General features: G+C 35.5%; 1 protein-coding gene across 5 annotated transcripts in view; it reads left to right on the top strand.

Annotated features, from left to right (window-relative positions):
- Positions 1-4,983, top strand: part of SLF1 (SMC5/6 complex localization factor 1) — a 31,689-nt gene extending 26,706 nt beyond the window's left edge. For all 5 annotated transcript variants that reach the window (XM_034440684.3, XM_034440682.2, XM_087885893.1 and 2 more), the window contains one exon: positions 3,746-4,983. In XM_034440684.3, coding sequence (XP_034296575.2) covers positions 3,746-4,254 — 509 coding nt within the window. In that variant the 3' untranslated portion in view covers positions 4,255-4,983. The remainder of the gene's footprint in view (positions 1-3,745) is intronic.
- The last annotated feature ends 9,227 nt before the right edge of the window (positions 4,984-14,210 follow it).

The raw sequence follows: 14,210 nt of genomic DNA on the forward strand, positions 1-14,210 counted from the left end.
TTGCCATATTTATACTCATTCATCTTGTCAGTTAAATTATTTGTGGCTGTTTTTTCATATTTGCTGAATTGCAGATTTGCTTTAAAGATTATCTTAATAAACAACACTATAGATTGCATTTCATACTATCCCAAAACTTGATTTTACATTATATTACAATGAACTGCAGTATGCTTAAGCTGATTGCTTCGTGCTACTTAATAACCAAGTGCTTTTATTTGGGTTGTTTCTTCTGAAAAAGGTGCCTTATTTTAATAGCAAAACACTAAAAAACTATTGTAGATGCCACTTATATGACCTTTTGTGTCTTACTTACATTGTATAACGGTTTACATTTGCATGAACATTTTATATCTCTAGATGCATAGCATAGTTTGTAATCTTTATTATGCCATGTGTCATTCTGATTTCATGTTTTATCTTGTTTCCAGATTTATATAACTCAGTTGCATAGAGTAAAAAAAAGTGCTGTACCTGATTTTTTACCTAAACTTACCCCAAATTACAAATTAATGCTGTTTTTTGTTTGCTCTGGAAGGCTCCTTTGTATTTGCAGTTGTCTCCTGCCCCCTAAAGGCTATTTGCTTGATCTCTGTCTGACATTCTTTCCCAATCAATATATCCCTGTTCTTCCCTCTCAGTGTATATTTTCCAGAACAGTAACATGATCTCCCAGGTGTTTTATTTATCTACTGCACCATGCAGATGACAGGCCCAGCCAATACCTTGCTTCTCTTCAATCGGTCTAAGTGATGCAAGACCCAATATTACAGCAAGTCCAAGTCCTCAATTGAATGTGGCATTCCACTGACAGATGTGCATTTTTCCTGTGTGTCAATGAAGAATGGCCACTGGATGATCCCCTTGTCCTAAGGGAGAAGATCTACTTGCTCTTTCATTCATCAAGGTCTTCTGGCAACTTTACAGGCTGTGTGCTCAGACTTATCTTTGCTGTCAGTTGCCAGGCTTTGGCCTGTCAGAGGTTTTGACAAGAGTTTGACAAGAACTCTGTGTTGCATATTCAGGGTAGAATTACTCACATTTCTTATTCTTCAGAACCGTTCAAAACTTTCACTCTCTTCATCCGTGTGCCTTTTATATTTTTTTAAGTAACTAACTACAATGCAGTATCAATGTTTTAGAGTTAATTACATTTCTCTTTACTACTCCAGGTAATTTCATCTCTATAAACCTTCATCACAGTTATACTAATATTAATCTGTTTGTTAGTGCCCCATATTCTGCACATCTTTTAATTCTCACAACAACCCTATGAAACAGATTACTTTGAAAGATTATAATTTGGCCAGGATTATCCAACAACATTTTTCTTACCTCTGTGTACTGTATTAGTTTTAGCATAACCATTTTTAGGCAGAAAAGGGCATTCCAGTTAAATGTAAATAACAGATTCTTTATGACTACCCATGTTATTTGCCAATTCCAAAAAATATATATTTCTTATCCTGTGGTTTGCAATCCTGTAAAATCTAAATTGATGGGATGTTTTCCCTAACTAGAATAATGTCTATATGGCAGTGAATTACATAGTAGTATTTTTTCCCCTATTCTAACAAAACAAAATATGAACAGTGATCACTGTTAAGAAAAAAGAGGTCTCTACTTTTACTTTCTAGTAAGTCCTGGGTGCATGCTTTTAAACATTGATTAATATGGACTTTTATATGTACAAATTCTACATACTTGCTGAATTAAACTAAATGCATTCTAGGTAAGCTACTCAGTGTAGACATGTAGAAGCAAAAAAATCATATTTTCCTTGACAGTGTTGAGATTTTATCATATAAAAAGCTTTTATATTAGCGTAATTTGCATGACTTCCTACAAAGTAAGAACATAATGGAAAGCCATTGCAAATGTTTACATCATTGGCCAAATTTCTAGCCTATACAGACATGGGTTGCCATGGTGCATAAAGAGAATCCCAGATGAAATAGAAGCGCAGAAACTCATCCCTTTCAAGGCATAGTTAGGCTGCAGCATGAACCAGATTGTTTTCCAGAATAAAAGGAATAAATTTTGACAGTTGTTTTTTTTTAAATCCAAAATAGTAGAGACAATGTGCTTTTCATAGATCATAACTACATACAGAAAGTTCAATGAAAAATAGACTAAACGTATACTTAAAATCCAGAATGAATACTGTAATCAGATTTACTGATAGAAGAGACTATTTGTAGCTCAAGATTGAACTGTGAGGTCCTTAGTGCTCTCTGAGCTTGGTTCTTTTCTTGCAGACATTTTATTACCAAACTAGATAACATCATCAGTACTGCAAGGAGTGGAGTTTGCTCTCATTTTATAAGCTAGTGTTTGCCCTGTCAGTGTTGGTAGGAATTGGTAAAGATTAACAGCATCTACACACCACTCAAGAGAGACAGTCAAAATCCAAAAAGGAAACAAAAAGACCAAAACACCTTCTCATTAGGAATCAACACCTAGATTAGCAGAGAGTAACACTAAAATTAACACTAGTGCAACACTCAAGAAGTAAACAGTAACCCCATCAAGGAGCCACCAATATAGACAAGCTAAGAACCACCACGCTCACTCCCAGCAACCCCAATGGGTGAGGCCCTATTATATAAAATGAGAGAAAACCCCACTTCCTTCTACTTAATCAGATTTCTGCAGCTTAGTGGGATCATAACCTAGAATTTTAGCTATCATGATTATTGCTAATTAGGATTTCTGGAACTTTTATTTCAAACACAGCAAGGAGATATGATGGAATATATTGTAATATACTATACTTACATGTCAGAAGCACCAAAGTGCTTAATGGTGATGTCAGCCGGTGATGTCATCATTGCCCAGGGGACGCCCTGTTGTAATATAATGTAAGCTGATGAAAACCAAGTTACAATAATTTTGGATGTGTATGCTTATTGCATCCCTATTGCATTCCATATGTCTATTCAGAAGAAATTTAATTGAAGTAATATGAGTTGCTTGGTTAAAGGGTGCATGAAAGTAAAAATTAACAGAACACCTTGATAACAGAAATATTGTTGGGTCTCCTTACATATTTGAAATTACTTTCAATAATGGTCAACTCTAGAGGACTGTGAAGCCTATTCCAAAACCATTATTTTTCTTTCTTGTAATTGTTACATGGTTGAATTGGAGGCATGTTTGTTTCAGGTCATTGACTACAATTCCATCAGGATGCTTACATTTTTGCAAACAACTGAAAATATACTTAGAATTGTAGTTTGTTTTTATACATAAAACTATGTACAACAAATAACCTTTGCTCTGAACAGGAAAGTTTTTTTTTTTTGAGGGGGGGAAAGGGGGCTTGGATCCCTAGCTGGAGTCTGCATCAAGCCTGGCTGTTGACAAGTTTTATTTGCATTATTAAAGGGCTTAAGGAATAAATTGTGTGCCACTTAAAACAAAGGAACCCTCAGTTTTGAAAAAAATGACTCAATTGTTATATGATTATGAGGTTCGAGGGAGTGCAATGAAGCATCCCCTCAAAAAAAAGAGACATGCATTAACAGACTTTTTAATAGCCATGGTATAGTGTCTTAACAGGATAAAATCACATTATAAAACATTATCTAATCTTGATTTAAATTATGCTATTTATCTAGTTTTATAAAATCTGATTTTGTTGTGTTGCTTATCTTTAAGATTCACGGAGAGTCCAGACTTTTCTTAGGCACTTTTTGTCTACATGTGTGTGTATAATTTCTGACTGATGTTTTGTCTCCTACAGGATCAATATTGCTACAGCAAAAAGATTCTAAAGGAAAGTTACCACTTGATTACATAAAATGTCCAGCAACTAAGCAACGTCTTTTGAATATTGTGAAGCCAGAACAGACAGTTGAGGAATTTCATGCTCAAGTACAAAGTAACTTCTATAATCAACGCAAAGAATTATGGATAAACTTATTTTGCAAGATGTTGTTAAATCTTTGTTCTGTATATGACTTATTTAGACCTTTTCCTATTACCTTTAAAAAGCTTGGTTTCTCAGATCCATTCCTGGTGACAGATGACTGTTATAAGCTTGATATGAACTCTTCTAATCATTGGTTAATAGATCTATATTTTAAAGAGCTTGAAACGTTTCAGAAACTTCCAGAATATCTTCAGAAAACTATTGAGGATCTTAAAAATGACCCAGAAGAACAGAAACAAGCTTTTTTCACAATGTTACAGCAAATTATAATTACAATTCAGATGTCTGGTTCATGTTTAACTAACAAACTTCAAAGTTAGTGTGACTTGCCTAAAATACATAAACTGTAATATTCAGTGGCAATTTTTGCTTGGATAAGTGAAACACATAAACAGTTGTGTTTTTTCCCAACACGTGAAAGGTTGAAGACTGGCTTAGTTGTTAGCCATATTAGAGAACCCTAATATGCAAACTATTATGATCATCCACTTTAATGTCCACTTTCTTTTGTGGAATAGTTGAAGAGATTTCTAGTTTTACCCTAACTATATAGTTCTCAATGATTCATCAGTTCAGGAAGCTTTACACTAGCTTTACAACATGCCAGGATTAAACAATTTAGTGTGATTCTTACTTTTTGATAAGCACAGCTATGAACAAACCAGTTTTTTACAAATTTTTAATTTCTTGAATGGATTGATAAAATGTTAGTGTGAGGCCCAATGTGGTTCATTCACGTAACAAACAAATGACATTGTTACATTTGTGTGAATTTTGTTACAGTGCACAAGTGGGTTCAAATAATTGTTCTGCATTAATTCAATTAATCTTCAAGTTATTATATAATGATGGTTTGATGGGTACACTGATGGGTTTTCAGAATACAGGTCTGTAAGTTTGAACATTTTTTGGTGATAATGTGTATGTGAAATTTCCAAAAGATATATATGTCTTTATATTGTTGTTTATACTGAAATAAACAAGTCATTTTTTATGTAATAGTTTGCATATACTTTTTTAGAAAAATAAATGTTCCAAACTCTTTTAAACATATGTACTTCATTTTTAAACGTATTGCCTTGAATATCTGCATTTCTGCAACTGTAATTGCTGCCAAGTGGTACTAAGCGGTAATTATTTTGTGTTCAAATGAGGAAGTACATTGAATGAAATGTCTTTCATTTGAAAAGGGGTGATATAGGAAAGTAAGATCACATCTCTGCTGCTAAGAGATATCAAAGAGCATGAGTATTTTTTTTCAATAAGTCTCTCTCTCTTCTGTCTCTGAAAGGGACAAAGGAGAACTTTCAAAGTTATGAGCCCCACAGAAAGACTGTTCTCACATACTTTTTTATAGTAACTAAAACCCCATCCTGCTTCACCCTTAAACGAAAGCACAAACTTGCTGGGCCTTAACACATTCTTCTTGTTCCTCCTAGCCTCTACACAGATCTCAAGGTACAAAGAAATCTCACCTTCCTGCCAAGATTACCTTATCAGACAAAGCAGCATATCCATGAAAATCTTCCTCAAAACTTAATGGGATTCAGATTTTGCAATGAAGTTTATCTGTACTTTTTTTTTTCTTTTAAACCATCTCCAGGCAGTTTTTATGGATGAATTTATCCAAACTTTTTTTTCAATTTTATTTCAAAGTAGGGCATAAAGCTGAGATGGAATTATTTGTGTGGATTGATAATGCTGGTATTGGGTTGTTCTCTTTGCTCTCTCAGGGACCTTCTATATCATTGATTGTTATATTTTTCTGGACCAATTGTGGGGACTAAGTGGGAGAGGTAGCACATCAGATGTCAAGGCCTCAGAAGTCTTAACCCCGTCTTGATTAAGATCTAAATCAGTAGTGGGTTTCAATTTCGGCTGCTACTGGTTCACTCATGCACAGACGTCTGGGTGGGTGGGCGGAGCCTCCCACCCCCGCCGCTACCGCTTTGCCCGATCTGGGGCGAACCAGTAGCAACCCACCACTGATCTACATGGAAGCAGCAGTGTGAGTTGTAATGGGCAGGTTTTGTTAATGCTCATGTAATGCCTCTTCTCTGATAATTTCACTGATGATTAATAGGTTTCTAAGTGCAATTCAAGGTACTGGTTTGTTACCTATAAAGTCCTATATAGCCTAGGGCCTGATTATCTGAAGAATGACTTGTCTCTGGTTTTTATCTGTCCTGCATGGTAACATTTGGCATGCTCCAAGTCCAATGAAACAATGTCATCGATTGGAAATAAGATTCTCTGCTGGAGCCCCTGCTGTCTAGAATAGTTTTCAATAATTTTGAAATGCCCGCTATCCTGTCTGCCGTTCAGTGAGCCTTAGAAACTTGGCTCTTCTCCAGCCTTTGGAGGTTGTCAGGCCCTTTTAGATTAGATGTATTATGGGGCAGAGGGTTTTTATTCTTAGCAACTTATTTTCTGATTGGCCTTTTTGGATTTCTAAACCACAGTGTCATTGTGGAATCATGTGGGCCTCAACATTTATTTTATTAATAAGTAGATAAATTTGTCTTGGCATTAGAGCCCTGGATGATCCATGAGCTTTGTTTCCATTGCACCTGCACAGAAATGGGGCAGTGATACTTTTCTGTATTAGGCAGAAATCCTCCATTGTGATGTGGGGCGACGAAAGCCAGAAAATTGAGCTGTTTCATTATTATTTGCAAAATCTATCATTCCCCTCAATTGGATTCCAGTATTAGGATAGGTCATAGAAAAGTAACCTTGGTAACCATTTGGCAGGTCCATATGAATATTCTTCAACTTGCATCTCAGAAAGATGAAGACAGAAGACAGATACAAGGACTTCGCTCGATCCTTGCCCTTTCTGGCTGATTAAATCAGTCAGGTGAGGTTGGATGATGATCAATATCTTCCTGTGCAGAGTGTTATGTCCTACAGAAGACCTTTACTGAAAAAGCTTTTCCTTCATCCAGAACATTATTCCAATTATAGGTCAGTTAAATATTCTGTTCTTGGATGAGTTTTTCAGTTGCAGTTGCATCTGGATGAAACATTTTCTGCAATCATATTAATTGGGGTTTCGTCTGAGACCTATTTGGTCATGCTGGGAAATTATACTTGGAAGCTTTTAGTAGCATCAGTCACTTTATCTGGGTCCTCTGGCAGAGTTAAGCATTGGAGGAATGGTTTTGTTTTGCTTTTGCTCTTTCCTGTTGGGATGATGCTGGGCATAATGGACTCATGTTGCTATAATCTATCTCTCGGCTCTCTAGTAACTATTTTTCTTCATTCATTCATCTATCCATCCATTCATTATTTCTAAAGCAACCCAAATCTTAGTAACCTTGAATGCCATTAATCTCAATAATGCCAGATGAGGGAGAACAAACTAAAACTAAAGGTGAAAATGCTGTTGATAAAGGGATTGGATCGGATGCTATTCAGCAGGTTCTGACAGGTTCTGGAGAACCGGTAGCAGAAATTTTGAGTAGTTCGGAGAACTGGCAACAACTACTTCTTGCTGGCCCCAGTGGGGTGGGAATGGAGATTTTGCAATATCCTTTCCCCAGGAGTGGGGAGGGAATGGGAATTTTGCAGTATCCTTCTGGGGTGGGGTGGGAATGGAGATTTTGCAGTATTCTTCCCCTGCCACGCCCACCAAGCCACACCACGCCCACCAAGCCACACCACGCCCACCAAGCCATGCCCACAGAACAGGTAGTAAAAAAAATTGAATTCCACCACTGGATTGGATTGAAATGAAACTTGATTTGGATGTGGTTAATTCTCGCAGAAAGAGCAGGATTGCCCTTTGGAAGTAATCTTGAACCTTAAGTTGTCACTGGATTCGTAGATGGCAGCAAGAACAATGAACCCTATTTCCGTAATTACAGAATTATGCAATATACCAACTGTAGCCTTCCTGAGCTGGTTAGACTTAGCAACAGTTATCTTGATCTATTTTGGTGCTTTTTCTCTTTAAGAAAGTGCATTTAACTCCCACTTTTCCAATATTCAGGAAGTTGGGGAACAAACAGACACAAACTCTTTGCCAAGCTTTCAATGAATTTTAATTGTTTCATTTTATACATTTTATGGTACAAAAATGTAAGCCTCTTGAGTGTTGGAATAAACATAAAGTTGGGATATAAATTTATTAATTACATAAAAATGAAATATAGTTATTCAGCTAATTGTGTTCTTACTCTACATTACCTAGAGCTTCTCCCACAATAAAAAAAAAAACTAACAGTCTACAAGTCAAAATAAAAACAGTACAAAAATAGTGGTTTTTTAATGGGGGAGATAAGTACCTTTGAGCAAGTGTTGATACTTTGTGCCTGCCTGCCAAGTTCATGCACTATTTTTCAGGAGTAATTTGCCACTGCCTTTTTCCTAGGACTGGGAAAGTGACTGGTCCAAGATTACCCATCTGATTTCATGCCTAAGGCAGGACTAGAACTCATGGTCTCCTGGTTTGTAGCTTGGAGCCTTAAACATTACTCCAAAGTGGCCTTTACAGACTAGTTGCTAAAATATAAATGCACACTGTGTATTAATATTGTAATCAGGAGTATTACAGAAGAATCATAGATGGTATAATTTACAATCACATAGAATTTAAATACATAGCAAATAAATAGTAGAAAGTGAATTATCCCAGTTCAAAAAAGGCTTATGAAGGTTTATTAATACTGCTCAACTGAACTTCCCATTAGAGTTACAAACATGCTAGTTTCTCAATAGTTAAGAGTTAATCATATTCTAAACTGAGTTTGGTTGAAAGTAGGATTCCTTCTCCCAACCCCCACCCCCAGCTTTAATGGCTATTCATTATTATGGCCATGTGCATTAATTAGCATTCCTTCCTTAATAACAATTTACATGCTCTGCTTTACTTATCATAAAATTAACTTTACAAACTCTTTTATGATACTTTTTATTAAAGTTTAAAAATACAAAGAAAATAAAAGCTAAGAAAAATATAACATGTAAAAAGAAAAAGGTGCTATAAAACTCTTGTCATTCAATCTTAATCATTAAGGTTTATCGGAAATAACATAAATGTTAATCTTAGTCAAATAAATCAATTTCACATTCTTTTACTTTTCACACGGTACGTTATCATTTTCTCTAAAAAATAAAATTAAAAATCCCTTATTCCCATATCTTACGTATAAACAAATCTTTAAAGCTCTGTCATTCAGTCCTCACTGAGAAAAGCCTATTAAGAGCTACTAGAAAACGATCATATATGTATTTAACCTTAATCAAATAGGCCAATTTTAAAAATCTTGATGTTTATCCCCTTTAAACTGTGTCTCAAAAATTGTTTTCATTTTGCCTTTTCTCAAAACTAATTTACAACACATCTCTTTTTTATAAGTTCAAGAGAAGAAAGTTGTCCAAGTAACTCTTATTATTTGTGTGTCCTATTAGTAAATCCAGTGTAAAATATTTTTTCTCTTGTAACTTGTTATTTTTAAATTCAAATCCAAAACAGTTTCAGTTGCATCCTCTTCTATCTCCTCTTTTAAACTCATTTTATAGTAGCAGACAATCTTTTTTGAATTATCAAAAAAGAAAAAGAAACCAAACCAAACCAAATCAAATCATGGTAATGTGACTGTAAGAACTTTAAAAAGTATTCTGAAATAAACAGCAAAAGGGAGATTATAATGTTGATCTTGAAAAGTTAAAAAATATATACATTATCAGAAAAAATACATAAGTTCTTAAAAATTAAAAATGTAATAAGACAGAGTATGTTTTTAAAACAATAAACAGTTACAATTGTATATATAATTATCTAATACAATGGTAGTAGATTATAGAAATTTGTTCCCAAATATTCTTGAATTTTGCCAAAATTAAAATACTTTATTCTATATTAGTGGGTCTTTTCTTTTTTAATTGTAATTAATTTCTGGTTGCTTCTAGTGTCCAGCCTTCAAAATCTTCTCATGTTTTTTCTTATCCCCAATACTTTTCAACAGGATTTTCTTATACTTCGATAAATCTTCAAACATTTTAACATGATTTTAAACAACCCATAGGAATAATTCTTATAATTTCAAAATCTTATTTCCAATCCATCTGGCCCCCTAGTCCATGTATAACTTTTCAAAATCAACATTATATTCTCCCGCTTGTTGTTTATTTCAGAATATATTTTAAAGTTCTTAAATTTACATGAAACTTCTTTCACTGAATATTGAAGGAGAATCTCCCAGTACAATGAAACTTCTAATTCTGAAGGTTTTTTATAGTCAAAAAGCAGTTAACAAGCAAGTCCATGAATAAAGAAAGGAGGTGGGGGAATCCAATAAGTTTGAAGGCTCTAAACTGCAGCTTGGGCAAAACTGACTTTCCCTTAGCTCTGAGAGTTCTAAATCCTGCTGGAGACTACTGTTTTACAGTTTCCACACTGGGAGCCTCTGTACTGAGTGTTTATGGGCAATCCCAGCTCCTCCCCTTTATCCAGAGACGAAATTTGGCACTTTAATCTGTTTGCTGGCTTCTTATTTCACCACAGTTGTCAGCTGCTGAAAGCACAGCCATATTCGTTGCACAATTACTTTCCAGGAAGTCCAAGCCTTATTAACTTTTTATAAAGACATACTTTTGAATTATCTAAAATGTCCTCAAATTCCTGTGTTATATATTAAATGGTCATAGAAAAATGTGATGTATCAATTTGATGTGATCAACTAATCTTTAGTTCAAAACTTTTGAAAGAAGACCTTTTCTTCGTATGGGATCTGATGGCTTTTAAATTGTTAACTATTTTTTTTAACTTAAATACCATGTAGACAATGCAATATGCATTCTCTATCAAACTATTATGAGTTTTGGAGCGTTCATGGAACATGAAGAATTACTTGTTCTCTTGTCTGTTTTCAGGTCAGCACAAAAAGAAAACCAATGACCACTCATTCAGCAATCATTTGAAGTTGTGCCAGCACTGAATGAAGAGACTTGTGATTGGTCCTAGAGGTTATGCCTGGCAGTCCCAGTACCATGATTTGGCCACTTGGTAACAGAACACAATTATGATGGTCATATTGTCTCACAGTCACTTGATCACTATTTGTGAGCTTAATTCCAGGCTTTCAACAAGCAAAGTCAATGGGGAAACTGGCAAGAAATTGTAACTCATGGTCATATGACATCACACAGAAGGGCTACATGGAATTTGCTTAATCACTACAATCAGACCTGCCATCATCAGTTGGTCACATGGCCATGTGATTATTTTTTATTTTTATCTGCTTTATTACACATCACTTAGTGATTGAATCCTAGTTCCAGTTACAGTCATTAACCAAGTACTACAAGTCCTGAGTCCACTTATGAAAGTTTTGCAATGGATATATTTAAGAAGAATTCAGACTTATCATTACATTAAGCTGAGTGGGGGGTTTTGTCTTGATAAATTTGTAAAAAGGCTTTTGACAGCATGGGTACCAATCTAAAACAAAAGAAAATCTAGAAAACAAGTATTTGAAAAATTTCTAATCAATTTTCTTTGAACAAGTTCTTACTCTTTCTAGAACAGGCTATGCCATGCTTTCTAAACTTATACTGAATAGATGTAAATGATATATAAATATAACCATGAGAACCGTCTCATCTAATGTTATTAATTTTTAATTGCATGCAAGCATTTTGCACCCTCTGCAAAATGTGAATCATCCCCTGCTGTTATGTGAAAAAATTTGATGTGTTACATCTTCTTCCCTCAAAATCAAGTTAAACTTTCTCTTGGGGCTGAAAGATTTTTACTTTTTCACTTGCTCAAAATATTCTAGAATATAGGTTAAAAACTTTATTAGATATGTGCTTTAAGGAGGTTAGGACTTCTTTTGCCTACAGTTAAAACTGAATGGCTAATCAAAAGTAGATGTGGACATGCTAAGAGGATCAATCAGGTTTGGAATAGTTCCTTCATCCTTCTGATATAGGTTTCTAATTTATTTATCAAATTTACTCTTTCATCATTTCTTGTTTAATCCATTGTTAAGCTTTTTTTCTATTTCCAGCTACAACATTAAAATTGATCATATACTTGTGACTGGCCTCTTAAATAGGCAATCTCTACAATGACCGAATTTTTAGTTTCTAGATAAATTCCCTCTTTGCATAATCAAGGAAGACAGATTCATCACCTTAAAACTATAAACATTCCTTGGCATAAAAACAAGAAAAAAGTCAAGGAAACAATTGGTCCATTGCTGGGAGAAAGTGGCAATAACGTGACAAGCAACAGAGAGAAAGCAGAACTACTTAACTCGTTTTTTGCATCTGTCTTTACACAAAGGGAAAAAACAGTCCAACATATCAAAAACAGCACCACAAAAAACAGATTAGGAACACAAGTTAAAATAGGGAAGAAAATGGTAAGTGAGCACCTGTCTACCCTAGATAAGTTCAAATCACCAGGAACGGATGGTTACAGCCCAAGGTTCTGAAGGAACTGGCAGACGAGATCTCAGAGCCACTGAACTATATCTTTCAAAGATCCTGGAGCACCAGGGAACTGCCAGAGGACTGGAAAAGAGCTGATGTAGTTCCCAACTTCAAAAAAAAGGGGGGGGGGGAATAGATCCAGGACCTATCAGCCTGATCTCAATACCAGGGAAGATTCTGGAAAAGATAATCAAGCAATGAATCAGCGAACACCTAGAAGCAAACAAAGTAATAACCAAAAGCCAACATGGGTTTGTCAAAAACAGATCATGGCAGACTAATCTTATTGCATTCTTTGACAAAGTGACAAAATTAGTGGACCAGAGGAATGCTGTCGATATAATTTACTGGAACTTTACCGATAAAGTAGATAAAAATAGAAATCCACTATAAAATAGAAAAATGTGGGTTAGACAGCATCACCACCAGATGGATTCATAACTGGCTGACCAACTGGACTCAACATGTAGTCCTCAATGGAACTGCATCTACATGGAGGGAAGTATGCAGTGGGGTACCCCAAGGCTCTGTTTTAGGCCCAGTACTCTTCAACATCTTCATTAATGATTTGGACGAGGGGATAGATAGGGAACTCATCAAATTTGCAGATGACACCAAGCTATCAGAAATAGCCAACACTCCAGAAGATAGGCTCAAGATACAGAAGGATCTTGACAGACTTGAACATTGGGCACTATCTAACAAAATGAAATTCAATGGTGAAAAAAGTGAGGTTCTACATTTAGGCAAGAAAAACAAAATGTACATATACTGTATATGTGGTACCTCGCTCAATAGTAGTAACTGTGAGAGGGATCTCGGAGTCCTAATGAACAACCATTTAGATATGAGCCAGCAGTGTGCAGCAGCTGCCAAAAAAGCCAACACAGTTCTGGGCTGCATAAACAGAGGGATAGAATCAAGATCACATGAAGTGTTAATACCACTTCATAATGCCTTGGTAAGACCACACTTGGAATATTGCATTCAGTCTTGGTCGCCACGATGTAAAAAAGATGTTGAGTCTCTAGAAAGAGTGCAGAGAAGAGCAACAAAGATGATTAGGGGACTGGAGGCTAAAACATATGAAGAACAGTTGCAGGAACTGGGTATGTCTAGTTTAATGAAAAGGACTAGGGGAAACGTGATAGCAGTGTTCCAATATCTCAGGGGCTGCCACAAAGAAGACAGAGTCAAGCTATTCTCCAAAGTACCTGAGGATAGGACAAGAAGCAATGGGTGGAAACTAATCAAGGAGAGAAGCAACCTAGAACTAAGGAGAAATTTCCTGACAGTTAGAACAATTAATCAGTGGAACAACTTGCCTCCAGAAGTTGTGAAAGCTCCAACACTGAAAGTTTTAAAGAAGATACTGGATAATCATTTATCTGAAGTGGTGTAGGGTTTCCTGTCTAAACCCTACTAGAAGACCTCCAAGGTCTCTTCCAACTCTGTTATTCTTGCAACTATAATAGTACAGACTTTTGCAAGGAAAGAGACCAATAAACAAATATTCTTTAATTTTGAAGAATACTTTTCAAATCAAATCAAATCCCAACCACCCTTCTCTAGTTTTTGAAGACTGCATAGGTTATCACATACAACTACTCCTCACTTAGCAACAATAATTGGGATTTCTATTGCTAAGCAATATGGTCATAAGGCACAGTCACATGACCACACCACTGAACTATAGAAATTCTGGCACTTCCAGTTGCCATTGTTAACTAAATCCTGTGGGTCATTAAGAAAAGATGGCATGTGGTCACTATCTGACCTTCTGCTGGTTATTCCATTGACTGCTTTTAGGAAGCCAGCAAAGAAATTTGTA

Source organism: Pantherophis guttatus, chromosome 2, assembly GCF_059756535.1.
Source record: "Pantherophis guttatus breed Tessera chromosome 2, ASM5975653v1, whole genome shotgun sequence".
NCBI lineage: Eukaryota > Metazoa > Chordata > Lepidosauria > Squamata > Colubridae > Pantherophis > Pantherophis guttatus.